This window comes from Fusarium verticillioides, chromosome 3, assembly GCF_000149555.1.
Source record: "Fusarium verticillioides 7600 chromosome 3, whole genome shotgun sequence".
In the NCBI taxonomy this organism is placed as follows: domain Eukaryota; kingdom Fungi; phylum Ascomycota; class Sordariomycetes; order Hypocreales; family Nectriaceae; genus Fusarium; species Fusarium verticillioides.
Window position 1 is genome coordinate 2,083,662 of NC_031677.1, and position 15,850 is coordinate 2,099,511.

The following is a 15,850-nucleotide window of genomic DNA, read 5'->3' on the forward strand; positions in this document are numbered from 1 at the left end:
GTATAAAAAAGAATTTAAAATATAAGGATAATACTTCCGGTAAGCTCGATATAAGTACGGTAATAACCTCGTAGCCGTAAACCCTAGCGGTAAATCATGTATCTAGATAATGACTTAAACATTATGTTAGAATGCCTGACCAATTGCTATAGCAAAATCCTAGCATCGGTCTTGAGACCGCATATCATGACTCCTCATGCTTCTAAAAGTATAATGAACATGTTCCAGTATACCCCACAGGCACACAACCATATCGTAAATCAGGTGGTCGGTGAATCCCCCTTCCACACCCCTCCCACGTTTGCGAGACTGACTGGGCTCGCAGCTGTCAAATACGAAAAGGCTTGAGCTTCGATATCGTCAAGGGAGCCATAATATCAGGGTCCTCCAGATCCAAACTGGTGTGATCATTACGTAGGTAGGGAACTCGATTCTCGGATTGACTAACCGAGGTGATGTCGTTTCCTCCTCCTCCTCCTCCTCCTCCTCCTCCTCTTCTTCTTCTTCTTCTTTTTATTCCTTCATCAAGCTCTTTTCTTCCATGAGTCAGTTTGCTTTGCCGGTCCAGTCTCTTCGGGCGTCAAATGGCTAAAAGAGCAGCAACCAATCGCACCTCTAGTGACAAATTCGAGGTCGATCGCAGAACCAATATTCTTGTATGTACTATTGTGCTGCATAGGCATGTAGCAGGTCAAGTGGCTTGCCCGCTTCCCAAAACTGCTTCCCAGTCAAGTCTGAAAAAATAAAGACTATTTTTTCTGCGATCGATCTCAAAGTCATCATTCTCGGATGCCGACTTGACGAGCCCCATGTCTTAAGTCGACGCCGATTCGAGTGCCAATGAGCCTATTATGTCCTGCATGCATGAGAGTGCAGTTGGGACAAGCACATACACTCACCGTCTCTTACACGATCTTGAGAGACTTTGTTAGTGCCCCTCGGTTGAGAAGGTCCCGAAATGTTTCTTCGACAGCATGGGCTATCGTTAGGATGCGAGATCAGGTGATTCGGAATATATCATCTGAGCGGATGCTCCTCAATGAGACTCTGGTATTCACGAATGACCTGAGGATTACGGGAAATGAAGCTGTTGGAGGCTTCTAGAGACGTCCATTTCTCACATGGATGGATACCTTAGTATTCACCTGAGAATTGCATAAATGGAGGGGCTAGAGGGGTCAGAATCTTGGAGGGGTCCTTTGAAGGGGCAGACCAGGGACCAGATGGACAAGGGCGCAAGCAGCCGGCATCTGCCCTGGAAAATTCTGCAAGGGCTGGCCAGCCTAAAGTAGCCAGCCATGATGGAGGGAGCTCATACGGATAGGGAGCGACTTACTGGTACACATGCACCCGGACACCCACAGAGATGCACACTGAATAGAAAGCACTTAAGGGGAGCAATTATGTCGAAAGGCCAAACATGGTAAATACTGGATAAAAGACTGGCCCGCCTCTTTTCACCCATGAATACTCTGCTCCAAGGTGATCGATCAGTGAAGTCGTTATAAGTTGGCAACCTCCCTTTCTCCCTCCCTCATGAGACAAGAGCTAATAAAGAGCTTACCACCACCATCCACAAGGTTTTGAAACTGATGAACGGCTAGCAGCGCGCCTAAACTCGCCGAGAAGACAGCTAACCTACCTAACTGAACGTTGTGCCCTCTTAGCCGGGTGGGTATACGTCATGAAATCACCCGTCCATCAATAAAAGCTCCGCAGAACCGGACAAGCACATGCTTGTCAACGCACTGTTGACCCTATCTACAGTACCCTGCACCTTGGGTATCCTTATCAGAGGATGGAGGTAGAAGAAGTAGAAGTAGAAGTAGAAAACATCAGATTTGGCCATTTATACAGCCTGTTCCTTGCATGAGTTCAGACGCCTTGCCCACCTCAACTGGCCCCGTGTCTCTTTTGTGGTATTCATGGATAGATGGGTGATTGATTGATCCGTCAACACATATCTAGCAAAAACGATCGAAGCCGACGACAAAATTCGGAGCTGTCAAGGAGCTGTCTGGTTGCCTATTGGCCTAATGCTGTGTCATCACCTGGTAATGATGATGCTAGGTTGCTTGGCTCTCATGGCTGTCGACAAGGATTAGGAGGTTAACCAGGTAGGGCTCAATAGCACGCCAGCAACTATGTAAGGCCACACGTCAAGCCGCTGTAAGTCAGATCTAACTATCCGTAATATGCTCAAAGATCTCTCTCTAAGATTCCCAAGCAACTTAGATAACGATTTCTCATCAGCCTTCATCATTGATAATATTCCTAGACGGGATCTACCACCAAGCTCAAGTCCAATCATCCCATAAGGAGGACTAGCCTTCCTCGCTCATCCCCATGCCAAGTCTTATAACCTTGACGATGACTGGGAAAAAACGGCAATCCGATAAGCTTCCATTTCTCAACGGGACACCACGCGGCTAAAGTGCCCCGTGGTTGACCTGCATTATCTAGAAACAGAAACCAGCCATACACAATTCAGATATGCCAGTGTCAAAAAGTAAAAGCGAAGGTAACTGACTACCTAACCTACCTGAGGTAATTAATTAGGTAAGGTAACTAGCTACGCAGTACCTTGCTGTCCAATACCCTACCAGCCTACAGACGGGTGTCTAGCACGCCACCGCGCTCATCATATCGTCTTCTGTAGCGGGAACTGATCTAACTGTAAGCTCCCACTGAGTCGATATCGAAGCTTTCGAGGTACCAAGAAAGCCATTTTGAGACCATTTTCGCTCCTCCCAAGCCTGTCTCTCCCGTCCGCCCGCCTTAGTAGGTACCGATGGTCAGGCAAGTAATAAGTTAGGTAGGTACCTCCCTAAGGTAAGGTACTCGTACGTCTCAAAATGCTCTTACTCCATGTCTAAGGTCGGTCGACATTTTATGTATGTACCGACGGGAATTTGATCCACTCGACTGCGACGGGATGCGATGACGAAGTAGGTACCCAATACTACCGTGCCTACCAGAAACTAGAAAAAAAAAGACCCACTGTGACTTCCATGGAACCCCGCCTCTTAGGTTGTTGTAGCCTCTAGGTAGACTACGTACCTTAAAACGATATCTACAGCATTATCAAATTATCCCACAACGTTTAAACAACATCCTGATAATTTATCTGAGTCGATTGCCTCGCCTGCCTACCTTGCCTTGTACCTTCGACACACTTACATCCTCTTTCACACGTGTCAAGGATCAATCAGAGCTGCAGGAAAACCACGCATCTCGTCCTTTCTTCGTCTCTCTCCTTGTTCCGTCATTTTTCATCTACCTCTCCCACATCGTCACAGCTCACCGCAAGCTTCAAAACCCGCACCACAAACGTCACCATGGGTAAAACACAACCAAACCTCTTCGCATTTCGCAACGTTGACGCTCTCGCCCCGGCGTTGCGTTCGTACGTTATCCAAAGCCAAGCTGCCGGTATCGCCCGGCACGGCGCTTTCAAAGTGGGTGTATCTGGTGGTTCGCTCCCCAAGACGCTCGCCCAGGCCCTCCTGGCCCCCTCTTCGGGCCCCAACGATGTCGTCGATTTCAAGCGCTGGGAAATTTTCTTTGCTGATGAGCGCGCTGTGCCCCTCGACCACGAAGACTCCAACTACGCCCTCCTCAAGAAGGAACTTCTGGACAAGATCCCCGAGGACCAGAAGCCCACCGTGCACCCCATCGACACAGAACACTTGAACGACTTGCAAGAGCTTGCCGACCAGTACGAGAAAACACTCGTTGCCAGCTTCGCCAGCCGCGACTCGGTCCGTCTGCCTATCTTCGACCTCCTCCTCCTCGGCTGCGGTCCCGACGGACACACCTGCTCTCTTTTCCCTGGCCATGAACTGCTCCGTGAAGTCGACGCCTGGGTTGCCCCCATTGAAGACTCCCCCAAGCCTCCCCCCAAGCGCATCACCCTCACTCTTCCAGTCGTCAACCACTCCGTTCGTGTCGCGTTCGTCGCTACTGGCGGCGGCAAGAAAGAGATCATGAAGCAGATCTTCGATAACGACGGTGGTCTGCCTTGCACTCTTGTCAATGAGGGCACTGGTGAGCGCTGCAGCTGGTTCGTCGACGAGCCTGCTGTCGAGGGCGTCAGCTTTCCGCGAAGGGCTTTCCTATGATACCATCACCCAAGCTAGCTTTAATAAAAAAGCACCTCTACCCAGTATTTGAGCTTTAGCCTGACTCACCATAGCATGCAAACGACGTCAACGTGCTGTCGCACTAGATGGAGTCTGGCATCGTGCGAAAATCTCAGAGGAGCTGGATGTTCAGCTTCCAATTCATCACTCCTTTTAACGCCCCTCACGATATTGGGAGGACTGAAAACACTATAAGACGCATCAAATCTCCGAGTCGGCAAGGATATAAACGGCAATGCTATATCGCAACCGGCCCTGATCGATGAACCCCTAAGTACCATTTATGACTGCTATATCCCGATGATGATACTCGTTTTTGCGTGGGCATCATTTAGAGGCGTTTGTTTGGAGGCCCGGGATTTTCCAGATTTTATGACAACGAAAATCACATCCAAAAAAGAAAGAGAAAAAAAAAAGATCAAATAAATCCAAAAAAAAAAAAAAAAAAAAAAAAAAAAAAAAAATAAAGAAAGAAAGAAAGAAAGAAAATTCAATACCATGGTTTCGAGCTAGAGAAGAAGGTGTTTTGAAAGAATTGTGGTTGATTTACCAATTTCCGTTTTAACTCGATATCCGGTCGATATATGCCAACACGCACAAGGAAGAGATAGAGAGCCTATTCTGCTGGTCATGTTCTCGTTTCGAGCCCAATTGACATAGCTAGAGCAGCTCAGTCCCAAACATGATTAAAAAATGAGTCTATATACAACATGAAGAAAGCGCATCATCTGATGTGATGTCGCTGATCTAGGTAATATGTCGTTCATCTGATGTCCAAACCCGCGCACGGAGCATTGCCAAGTTATGCAATGCCTTACACGGCTCTCCAGACTGCTCCGGCTCTTGGGGTATCTTCCATTTCATCGTCCCGGTTCATTCTCTCAATCCACTCATCTTCACGAGCAAACGCATCCCGCTCAATATCGTCCATGACAGCCAATTCAGTCAGCATGCCCTGAACAAGCTCCCTTGACCCTTCTACTATGCGATGCAGACTTGATTGATCCTTGGATTCTCCTTCTTGATCATCAGGGGCAAAATCTCCCAATTGATCGAGTTGTCGCTTTATGGTGTCCAATCGTCGTACCAAGCCAGCGCATTCGTCCTTCCATGCAGAATCAAGCTCGCCAATAAACAGCACGTCGTTCTCCTGGATGAGAGCTCCGCCTGCACGTCTCGCTTCTTCGATTTCGCACATGCCATCAACCCATCGTTCGAATCGCCTTACGACCCTAGCATAGCGACCGCCGGGTTCCTCCAGCGCCCATAGGCCAGCTAGGGCTGCATCTAGAATTTGTATGCGCTCTTCCAGACCACCGCCAATAGACCACTTACGGAGTGCCAGGATGTTCTCCCTCTCAACCTCTGCCTTCTCTTGGTCATCAATCTGTTTGCTCGCGCTAGCAAGCTCTGAAAATCGCTCCCCAAGTTTGCGCTGGGCACTAGCTCTCCAGGTAGCATCAACGGTCGGTGCATCTCGATGCAAAAGATGAAGTTGCAGAAGCTCGGTTTGTAACCGGCTTGTCTCAGCGGATGCAGCGACGTTGGCCGGAAGTTTGGACGGCGATGGCGGAGCGAGGAATGTTGATGTCAGTGGTTTGGGCGCAGAGGACTTGGCTGGCGAGTAGTGTTGTTGGAGAGTTGAGAAGGCCGGGCGAAGGCGTGGTGCGGCGCCCGGGAGCTTCTCGTTGGTCGAAGTAGTCGACGTCCGAGTAGGACGAGTGGTAGTTGTTGTGGTAGTAGTGCTGCTAGCTGATGAACCAGAAGAAGGAGGTCTCAAGACTGGCGCATTTCTCAAGCCAGTAGCAGTGCTCTTTGCGCGTGTATGCGTAGGGGCAGGTGCCTTTCTAGTTGTTTGCGTTGGGCCATCTGCCGAGGTTGGTCTCACCGCTGGTCGAGGTCTTGTAGTCGTAGTTGAGGGGGGATATCGAGTTTCCCTCTTCGCAGGCTCGGATGTTACTGGCTTAGCAGGCTGTCGGACAGATGTCGCCCTGGAGAGTCCTGTGGTTGTCCCATTTCTCAATATTCTCACATTGCTAGATGTTGTCGCACTTCTAGTCAAGGGTTTTACAGGAAGGCGACTCGGTGAACCGTCTGGGGCGTTCGCATTAGCATTGGCAGTGGTTGTGGTGGAAGAAGCGGGTTTTCGAAGTGATCGTGAGCGCTGTAACGTGGACATAGTGATATCCGTCACAGTCTGTCGCACGACGGATTAAACGGGTTCGGGATTGATAGTAGCTATTAAGTGAATGTTTATTGTGATGAAGCTTGGGGAAATCAGGGTCGCTTGGGCTACCGATACGGTAAGAAAGTGGACCTGCCCGCCCTGAGGAGGCTTCCATCCGTTAGCCGGGGCACGGTGAGTGGACGGCAACCCTGGAACATGGAAGGACCCGGTGAGCCTCTACCTACCTAGGTACAAGTAGTTAAGCTGTCTGGGCTGTTAAGGTACAGTGTATGTTGACTTGAACGCACGCGCCGACTTATCTGACAGAACTCCATCTGAACTCAAACCTACCTACCTTAAGGCTCAGGCGTGGATATCAAGGAATGCTGCTCTTGCATAAGAGCTTGTCTTAGTCGAGTTCTAGACTATCAGAGGCAGGGAGAATAGGGAAGCAGTCCACATAGTTGAATCTGTGCACGAGTCCTGCTGTGACCTCTCGTAACCATCAAATCAAGATTACACATTCATATCAGTCTTAAAAACTTATCGGGTTGGGTCTACGCCTGTATCTTCGGTGATTCATTACTTGTACGAAGTTATCTTTTCGTCATTGATAAGAGTCTAATCAAGCTGTCCCTTCTAGGTCAGCGCATTAACATTTGTAGTATCAGATTGCTTCAGTGAAGCAGCAAACATGAGTCCATTTTTACTTTCGATATCACCAGATCATGCCATCAAAAATGGACGATATGTCCTCATCTTCCCCCTATTCCCTGAGCTCGTAAACATGCTGCTGCTAGCAAATGCGGTATTGTTTAGGTCGCGATGAACGACATTATCCCATACTGTCTATGTTTTCCTCTTGGCCTATCCTCACATGGCCTTTTCGTATATAATACATGCAATGCGTGACTCGGATCAAACCTGCGAGGAGAATCTATACATAACAAAGAAAAGGGCATGAATAAGTGCGGTTCATGTGGCGATGAGATAAAATGGTAAACGATGAAAGAATATTAAGAGACAATTCTGTGGCAACGCTCGTGGGGGTTCGATTATGATGTGAGTTGTGGGTGGCTGACCAGCCGGCGCAGGTCATTGCCACTGTTGTTAAGCTTCTTGACGCAGTGCTCGCATATCCGTAGATGACAAAAACTGCAAGTCCATCTATCTTCAACATCCGACTTGTCGCACGTTTGACAAGTCAATGGATAATATTTGTTAGTCCGGCGGTTCATCGTCTTATGGCCATGGTAGCAATTGAAATGGGACTTTTTTAGCGGCGGTGCGTTGAAGATAGTACCTTCCGGTATAGATGACTCGGACTGTCTGGGGAAGTAGGCCGCGCGCGGGTCGGGTTCCTGCAGTACCTTCATCTCAGGATAAAGGGTACCATCCCTGCCTCTGTAAAGGGGCCCCTGAGACTCGGACGGCACCAGTCTCGGATCGTGTTCAGCCGCTAACTGTCGTGGAGGAGCATTCGACCTTACGGATGAATGTCGTGGCGGGAATCGGTTTAGAATTTCTGTAAAAGGCTGGACTTGGTGAACAGCGGTGTCACTGCCAGAGGATCCACGACTTCCCCTTGAATCGGTGACCGAAGGTGGTAACGATGCCGCCTCTGGCGATGCAGAAACCGGCTTGTCCTCCGAAGGGCTTGGTAGCCTAGGGACCTGCACAGCCTTACGTGTGATGCTACCAGTACTTCTTAGGTGTTCTTGAGTTTGTGCTTGAGGAAATATACTTGTGACGTTAGTTGGAATTTCTGGAGACACCTGCGCAGCGGGCTCCGGTGATGAAGCGGGCGACAAAGGCGAAATAAAAGAATCAACAACTGGAGTCTTGATGTCTTCCTTTTGATATTCAGGCGTGGGGGGACGATTTGCCCCAGGTCGTGGCGTTGGAGAAGACTTGCTCGTGTCACCTGATGATTTCCCCCTTCGATGAAGATGAAGTTTCCCTTTGAGACGGTTCAGCTTGGAACTATTGATCCCCATGGTTGGGGTGCCTGGCACCTGCTCAGCGGCTGGCAACGTTTCGGAGTCCTGGCCAGCAGGAGCTATGGGGTTGGTGCTCCCAGGCTGCCAGTTTGGTATTGTGGAAATTTTAGGTCCGCTTGAAGAAAGCTGCGGTTGAACATGTGGTTTTGCAACAACTGGCTGCGTTGCAGCAGTCGACCCGTGGCTAGCAACAAGCTTCAGGTCGGGAAGCTCAAGGCTCCGCTCGGCCTTTGACGACCGACGACGCCAAAGCTGAGGTTGAGGTTGCTGCTGGGTCTGCGAAGGCGACGGCGCTGAGTTTAGTTCAGGCAGCTTGTTCTCTGGAACCGGTTTTCGAACAGGAGCAGGCGTGACTGGAAGGTGATATTTAGTGTCCTTAGAGGGTAGTGGGGGTGGCCGATGGTTGTTGGCGGGCAACTTCTGGGCAACATAATGTTGCGGCTGTTGCAGTTGATAATGATGCTGTTGTTGCTGGGTCGGGGGACCGATAAACGTGCCAGTGTTGGTGTTGGCGGGTGGAGCTTGGTGACTCGGTGATGAGATTGCCTCACTCTGACGAACACTATCGCTAGCTTCGTAAGGCAACCTGACAAGGGATTCGCCGGACGAGCGTGAATATGCCGACAGAATACTCGATAGTGATTCCGAAGGTGATGGGGGAATCTGTGATGAGTTTGGCTGCTGCGGCTCTTTCTGAGGTAGTGGTGGTGGGTTTGCAGGCAGCTTCCCGATGGGTCGGCGTGGAATAGCCATTTTGGGCGGACCAGATGGAGGGGAATCAACCGCAAGCAAATGTAACGGCGGCAATGATGGAGGTAACGACTTCGCGTTGGCTATACTAGTCGAGCGTGGCGGAGGTGGTGGAAGCTCTTTGGCGGGAGGTAGACGAGGGGAAGGTTCCTCATAATAATCGTCATAAAAGCTTGGATCGTCGGGACCTGGGACATCGGGGAGGGCTTTCGACCAGCGAGATGAGCCAGTTTTAGGCGGTTGCAGAGAATTTGGATTCAACATGGTAGCCATGACGAAACTGAAGCAGTCGTATCAACCTTGGACGACAGGCTAGGAGCAGGAGTAAGGGGGATACTGTTTAACTTGAGGCAAGATAAAACTGGTGAAACCAGGGGCGCGACAACACAGCAATGCAATGCAAAGGCTGGTAAAACGTATGAAATGCCGGGCCCTGGAATCCTTTTGATAATATGGAAGGGGACCTCGGGAAAGTCGCCCCTCGAGGGAGCTTTACAGGTAGATTCAGACCGATTCAAGTGGGGGGAGGGAGACAGAAGAGACAAGTCAACGACAACAAGTGAAACCGGCAAAGAATGGATCTTGAGGTTGATATTGAATCTGGTGGGACGAGCACGAGCTGTGAATGAGAGTAGGTACACAAGTGCAATCAATGCGTGAATGGATAGAGAGAAGGAAATGAAGCAGTAGTGGTAGTTAATGGAAAACAAGTGGATGACGATGACGATGGATGAAGAAAATCATCGAAACAGATTTAGAACAAAAATAATAATGATAACCAATATTGTAAGGAAACAAGATCAGATCGTGGGAGGAAAGAAAAGAAAAGAAGGAAGCCTCGAGTCGATCCTTCTCGTTCTTGGTTCACGTCCTGCCCTGTTTACGAGCATCTTTTCCTTGGACCCTCTACAGCTTGTCTAGGGTTTCATCGAAAACACACCAACGCCGTCTTCAACCGGGGGCAATCTCTTGACCAAGCCGTTGGGACTTGCTTGGACTTGAGCGTTAGCATCATGCAAAGCAAGCAAAACTGCATGGGCAATCTCACAATGTACAGTACTTGGCTCATGCCTCGGGATGGGCGGAGGGAGGCTTGGTGTGGCTTATACAGTCAGTCCCTGGCCACCCAGTGCTCAACTTAACCTCTTGGGGGAACCGTGGCATTGCTGCATGTGGCTCGTCGAGTTCTGGTGCATAGCGTCCGGAAGCAGGGGACCTGGGGACAGAGACCATGGCAGCTGAAACAACCAGTAGATTGAATCTCCAGTCACTCTTGGGCGGGGCATTCAGGTTCACTGCAGCTGAATCCACGTCACTATCTACCCACCCCTGCATAGATTAAACTAGATTCAACGGCATTCAATTCAATTCAGATGAAATATGAAAACCCCAATCAGGTGATTCCACCGCGGAGAACTCAATGGTATGGATTAGCTCGATGTTTGTTTCTGTTAGAGTTTAATGCCTTCTTATTATAACTGTGATGAGTTACACATGTACGGAGGACTCCGTAGAACACTCATCAATTCAGTCTTACAAATGTCTCTCTATGCATTGATACGGATACTTGCAGCACTTCCCCGTGGTGCTTTCGTAGAGAGTAATTCACTTTAGGTAATGCACAAGGTGTTGCTTTTTTCTTTCGTCTCGTCTAACCATCCTCCTCTTTTTATTTGCTGTCCAGGAAGAGTACCTCATGTCAACCTAACTCAGACATTGAAAGATTTTCTTTTGCCTTTTGTCTTTCTCTCCCTCGTCCGAATGATGCCACAGTATTTTTATATCTCATTCTTGAACTCTAACATGTCCTTCATTTACATATACGAGTCTCAGAAACTCTCACATTTGCAGCAGAACGCCACAGTTCAACTGTCCGATCATGCCGGTGTATGCATGCATGTGTGGATGTATGTACTGTACTTTACCAACCCTTGCAATTGATCGCCCAACGCGTCACGTCTCTCCCCTGTCTGTGTACACTCGGGGCGATCGATCCTCCGTAGCCCAAGCATCTCCACAGGTAATTTGAAGCTGCAGAATGGCAATCCACCATCAATCCACCATCTACGATCCCGTAATGTTGAATTGTTGCCCAGGTCTACCAGAATTTCTTCGAATCAGTCAGCACGATGCAACCAGCAGCCCAGGGGGGGGGGCCGCTATGACGAGACCTTGTCTCTATTCATGAAATTTCCGTAACGTGTTTGGCATTAGTTAGTGATGCTCAATGAGATTTGGCCAGCATTCGTCTCTGACCTGGTAATCTTGGCAGAGTCAGCAACCAGCCCCTGTCTTGTCAAATTGGTCGAATGTTCCATGTTTCAGATCAATCCCATGTGAACGAACCCACGTCGCCACATAGCGTAGATGATGCGAGCAGCACAAACTTTACGTCGATGAACGGGGAGGCATAAGCTTGCAGTAATAGGGGTCCCGATGTATTGCACAAGGCATTGCAATCATCATGACATGCTGAATGGCCATTGGCCCAGAAGTTTGTTTCTAATGATCCAATACTTGAGTTCCTTTCCTGTTCATTCATAGCACACTTGATGCACTCACTCTTGTGGCAGGGACGTCATCGAGCCTATCAGTCGTAAACGGTGTTTTATCCTGAGATCCCTGCTTGATTATATTTGACTATTCCCCAAGTCTAGCGCAACACTGGCACAAGCCGCTGACATTGAACATCCGCGTGTCTGGCAGGTGAGAATGATGACATTAGCCATCAGTCCAAAAGTTTCATCTTGTGGGAATACGAACTAAATAAGAGGTTCGTACAAGATGGAAGGGGGAAAGCTGAAAGTCGCCGAGTACCTCACAAGAACAAATTAAACTAGTTACACGACGGAGGAGGATTCGATATCATTTGAGGTACAAAGGTCCCTCCTTCTTGAGGAGCTTCACTTGTTATCATAGATAGTCTTCCTATAATGATATCAGTTTCCCCGATTACGCCGTCTTATGGCTGCTCGAATCTGACTGAGACTTTAGGTCCAACTCATACCTAAGCAAGACCAATATCTATCTTTTTTACTACAGCATCGCCACGTCCAAACATTGCTAAATACTCTAGACTCTCCAAACTTCTCGGCCAGAAAACTGCCTCGCCAGCGAATACCAGACGGCAGTCTCGCGGTATCCTGTGCTTCCATTTTGCTCGGGCTTTGGCAAGACAGAGATATGAACAGCAGTTTGAGCTCAGGGGGCTCGTCAGAGGGTTCGCCCCTTCTTGAAGATCGTTATCATGACGATACACCAAGAAACATAGGAAACGAACAGGCGTTAGGTGGCGATACTCCCAAAGCACTATATAGTGACAAGAAGTTACATCTCGTGATCGCAGCTGTCGGAATTGGTGTAAGGAGTATCCTCAAGGTCTTTACCCATATCACGGGCTTTTACTCACAATTTTCTCAAGGTCTACCTCGCTGCCGCCGATCAACTTCTAACTGTTGTTGCAACTTATGCCAAGATTGGTAATGAACTAAATGCCTTGAACAATACCAGTTGGATTGCCACCGCGTGAGTCGAAGAGTATGGCAGATATATTGGCCCGGCTAATACTCAATCAGATACTTCCTAACCTTGACAAGTTCTCAACCTCTCTACGGTAAATTGAGCGACATATTTGGCCGCAAATCGTGTCTGCTCTTTGCCTACATTGCCTTTTCTCTGGGATCCCTGGGTTGTGGTCTTGCCCAGGATATGGCACAACTATGTGCTGCGCGAGCCGTGGCAGGTATAGGCGGAGGAGGCATTAACTCTGTTGTCGCCATCCTTCTGAGTGATCTCGTACCGCTCAAGGATCGTGGTGTGTCGCAAGACAGGATCAGCATCCTCTTTCTCGCCGGAACTGCTACTGGAGCTCCCCTTGGAGGAATTTTGGCCGATTCTGTCGGCTGGCGATGGTAAGTCTGGCTGAGCATGCCGAGTTAGACACATCTAATCGCTCCCTTTAGGTCGTTCCTTGTCCAGGTTCCACTATGCTTCTTTGCTTTCATAGCCGTCTATATCATCCTCGACCTTCCACCTGTTGAACATGATCACTGGCTTGCCAAGGTCCGCAAGATTGACTTTCTCGGCGCTTTCACTCTCGTGGCGGCTGTAGTTGCTCTCCTCTTTGGTCTGGATTCTGGCTCTAACCTCGGATGGTCACATGCTATGGCTGGCGCCGTCCTGTCTTTAACTCCAGTTCTGTTTGCCTTGTTTCTTTTGATCGAAATAAACGTGGCTTCTCATCCATTTACGCCCGGACACATAATATTTGATCGTAGCTTGTTCGTCTACTATGGGGTGGGTTTCTTCTCAGGGGCGGGACAGACATCGACCATCTTCTTTTTACCTCTCATCTTTCAAGCTGTTCAGGGCCTAGGTGCTACTCAGAGTGGTTCCTTGCTTGTCCCGGGAATGGTTGCAGGTGTTGCAGGCTCACTTTTAGGTGGCTGGATCATCAAAAGAACAGAAAAGCTCTACGCCATAACGTTATCGGCCAATGCACTCGTCTTCGCTTCAGTCATCCCCATGGGCATGTTCGTCTGGCTCCATTCAACCGCCGGAGAGACTACTGGTCTTCCTATTATGTCATTCGGAGCCGGCTGTGGTATGATTACAAAGCTATTGCTGACATGCTGTGGGATCTACCTTGCTGACAGTGTTTAGCTTTTGTGACAACGCTTATTGGTCTGCTCGCAAATGCTGCAGCTGAAGACACTGCTGTTGTTGTAGCGTGCTTGTATCTCTTCCGATCCCTCGGGGCTAGTATAGGTATCAGTACTAGATCTACTATACTTCAACAAGTTCTACGAATGCAGTTGGCAGCTCGGCTCCCCGACGGGGAAGAAGCGCGTAAGATTGAGGAGAAAGTCCGTCAGAGTCTTGACTCTATCAAAAAATTACCACCTCATTTAGCAGATCAGGCTTGTGGCACCATTTTCGTTGGCGTTCTAGATTAAGGAGAAACCTCTAAGAAGATAGACGAAACAAGACTATATCAAGCATACTATTACATCAACTTGACTCGGAAGTTGTCCCTAAAGGTGAGTCACTTTTATAGTGTTCGAAAGCGGAAGGGAATGACACAATGGAAACCGACACCATTTCCATAAAAACTCCCCTCCTCAATTCACTTTGCACTAACTCGTCAGTCTAATGCAAGGTACACCCGTGAACCCAGCGCTCATCGGCCGATCATTCCCCACCTCGGGCACTTGTTAATAAACCATCTCAACAAGATCTCAGAGACAAAGCAAAGGAATCAGAGATTCATTTCCCTTCCGTATCGAATAGACTAAGTATTTATTGAAGGATAGTGTTGTCCATTTACATAGTATACTTCTACCAAAATCATTGTGTCTACAACGATTTCCACTTCCCTATTATTTTCTTTACAAAGTTGAACAAGGATATACTACACCTAGGTAGTACGTAGTACTAACCGTCTCACCATCTCTCAAAAGCTCCTCTATTAGATATAGCTTCTCTTTGTAACTCTTCTTTCTCAAACCTCCATGTATCTTATCTCTACTCCTTAGTATGACGAAACTCGCCCAAGTGTGCATGCCTAAAAGAAGGTAACAGTACCTGTGTAGCGAGCATGACTACAGTCGTGCGTATAATCTGTAGGAACCATATGTTGTCAGAGGGGAGTTTATAATACATCTGAGGTCTCAAAATTAGGCCACAGAGCTTTTGGAGACTGCCATGAAGGAGCATTGAGAAACAACTCAGAACGAGTTTGCCGCTTTCGAAAGGTGACCAAGATATGGAACACTTAAACGTAATCCAGGGCAGTAAAAAATCAGAAGGAGCCGGTTTCTTATGAAAGACGAATTATACCCTGATTCGATGGGGAGGTGATAATACGGAGATTTGGCTGCATACCTCGCCAGTGCTTCCAGGAAATTGACACTCAAAAGCCCATTTTGTATCGAACATGAGAACTGCAAGATGGAACACGTGGAAATGAGGTGCTAGAGCGGCGCATCAAAATTGACGTTTTGTATTCATAATGATAGTTTGAACGACCTAATTCTCGAACAAGGCCAAATTAGGGACAGTATTACAGTGATACTATTTTGGCACCCGCTTTGTATGAATAAAGGCCTGCTTCCGAGTCACTACATGATGGCGTACATGAGGCTAAGTAGATGGGAGATTTTTAGAACTACATCTCGCTCCAACTCTGTTTGTATTCATGCCTGAGATCGAGATGGGTAGTCTTCACGTGGGAGCATTATAAACGATGAATATTTGCAGCGAAATGCTAACGAAGTTGTGATAATCAACTCTTCCTACAGCTCGTGATTTATAAGTTGTGACTATCTTCGATGTCTCATCTCGCTCTGTGCTTGAGTCACCTCTATAAAATTGCCCAGCTTGCTTGTTTCGAAGGGATGGCAGATACAGTTTTGTAAGTCCAGATCATGTCAAACTTTCCGGCACCATCACAGCCTCGATCTTGTTTTCGCATGCTGTTGACTTCCATCTTGATAACAGACCAGCAGGTTTATGTGAAAATCTCCAGCTGTCTTCACTGTCGGCCCATTCTCAAAGTGTTAGTCATTCACGCATCGACCTGGTGAAATTCATCATGGCATATCCTGGAAACAAATGCCCCGTTAACCAAAAGCATAACTTGGAACGTTGCCTCGATTGGCAAGAAAAATGTTCTTTTCGCACCTAAGTTTGGGACAAATATTTGCATCCATCATTGTAAAGCATCACGAAACAGTCCAGCCTTTGAAGCTACTTCAACACCCCTGAAACGCCAATTCTCCCGCGGGTATATA

At 48.2% G+C, this 15,850-nt stretch overlaps 5 protein-coding genes across 11 annotated transcripts; 2 read left to right on the top strand and 3 right to left on the bottom strand.

Moving 5' to 3' along the window:
- Positions 1 to 261: 261 nt before the first annotated feature.
- FVEG_08150 (6-phosphogluconolactonase) lies at positions 262 to 6,885 on the top strand. 3 transcript variants are annotated; one of them, XM_018896981.1, is made up of 4 exons: positions 262 to 2,169; positions 2,228 to 2,521; positions 2,581 to 5,438; positions 5,488 to 6,885. In XM_018896981.1, the coding sequence occupies exon 3, from the start codon at positions 3,339 to 3,341 to the stop codon at positions 4,119 to 4,121; it is 783 nt and encodes a 260-aa protein (XP_018754531.1). In that variant the 5' UTR covers positions 262 to 2,169; positions 2,228 to 2,521; positions 2,581 to 3,338; the 3' UTR covers positions 4,122 to 5,438; positions 5,488 to 6,885. The 3 variants fall into 3 exon arrangements, with proteins under 3 accessions (XP_018754531.1, XP_018754532.1, XP_018754530.1); XM_018896982.1 differs by having other exon boundaries at positions 2,236 to 2,521; XM_018896980.1 differs by having other exon boundaries at positions 2,236 to 2,521; positions 2,581 to 6,885.
- Positions 664 to 1,300, bottom strand: FVEG_08149 (hypothetical protein; the record flags this gene model as incomplete). Its single annotated transcript, XM_018896979.1, has 3 exons — positions 664 to 734; positions 900 to 979; positions 1,146 to 1,300. 3 exons carry the CDS (start codon positions 1,298 to 1,300, stop codon positions 664 to 666), a joined length of 306 nt encoding a protein of 101 aa, XP_018754533.1.
- On the bottom strand, positions 4,641 to 6,509 carry FVEG_08151 (hypothetical protein). Its single transcript, XM_018896983.1, has one exon. The coding sequence runs from the start codon at positions 6,319 to 6,321 to the stop codon at positions 4,957 to 4,959; it is 1,365 nt and encodes a 454-aa protein (XP_018754534.1). The 5' UTR covers positions 6,322 to 6,509; the 3' UTR covers positions 4,641 to 4,956.
- FVEG_08152 (hypothetical protein) lies at positions 6,747 to 10,156 on the bottom strand. Its single transcript, XM_018896984.1, has one exon. The coding sequence runs from the start codon at positions 9,330 to 9,332 to the stop codon at positions 7,365 to 7,367; it is 1,968 nt and encodes a 655-aa protein (XP_018754535.1). The 5' UTR covers positions 9,333 to 10,156; the 3' UTR covers positions 6,747 to 7,364.
- A 299-nt stretch (positions 10,157 to 10,455) lies between these two features.
- FVEG_08153 (hypothetical protein) lies at positions 10,456 to 14,524 on the top strand. 5 transcript variants are annotated; one of them, XM_018896987.1, is made up of 7 exons: positions 10,456 to 10,673; positions 10,744 to 12,419; positions 12,481 to 12,584; positions 12,635 to 12,970; positions 13,022 to 13,662; positions 13,722 to 14,098; positions 14,207 to 14,524. In XM_018896987.1, the coding sequence occupies exons 2-6, from the start codon at positions 12,243 to 12,245 to the stop codon at positions 14,012 to 14,014; spliced, it is 1,551 nt and encodes a 516-aa protein (XP_018754538.1). In that variant the 5' UTR covers positions 10,456 to 10,673; positions 10,744 to 12,242; the 3' UTR covers positions 14,015 to 14,098; positions 14,207 to 14,524. The 5 variants fall into 5 exon arrangements, with proteins under 5 accessions (XP_018754538.1, XP_018754540.1, XP_018754537.1 ...); XM_018896989.1 differs by having other exon boundaries at positions 10,456 to 12,426; XM_018896986.1 differs by having other exon boundaries at positions 10,456 to 12,419.
- Positions 14,525 to 15,850: the final 1,326 nt, after the last annotated feature.

Excerpts from the sequence above, each read along its gene's own strand:
- FVEG_08153 (XM_018896985.1), top strand. The coding sequence starts at position 12,243 with ATGAACAGCAGTTTGAGCTCAGGGGGCTCGTCAGAGGGTTCGCCCCTT. Across the intron at positions 12,420-12,480 it reads TCGCAGCTGTCGGAATTGGT|GTCTACCTCGCTGCCGCCGA; the intron begins GTAAGGAGTATC and ends AATTTTCTCAAG. Across the intron at positions 12,585-12,634 it reads ACCAGTTGGATTGCCACCGC|ATACTTCCTAACCTTGACAA; the intron begins GTGAGTCGAAGA and ends ATACTCAATCAG.
- FVEG_08151 (XM_018896983.1), bottom strand. The coding sequence starts at position 6,321 with ATGTCCACGTTACAGCGCTCACGATCACTTCGAAAACCCGCTTCTTCC.
- FVEG_08152 (XM_018896984.1), bottom strand. The coding sequence starts at position 9,332 with ATGGCTACCATGTTGAATCCAAATTCTCTGCAACCGCCTAAAACTGGC.
- FVEG_08150 (XM_018896981.1), top strand. The coding sequence starts at position 3,339 with ATGGGTAAAACACAACCAAACCTCTTCGCATTTCGCAACGTTGACGCT.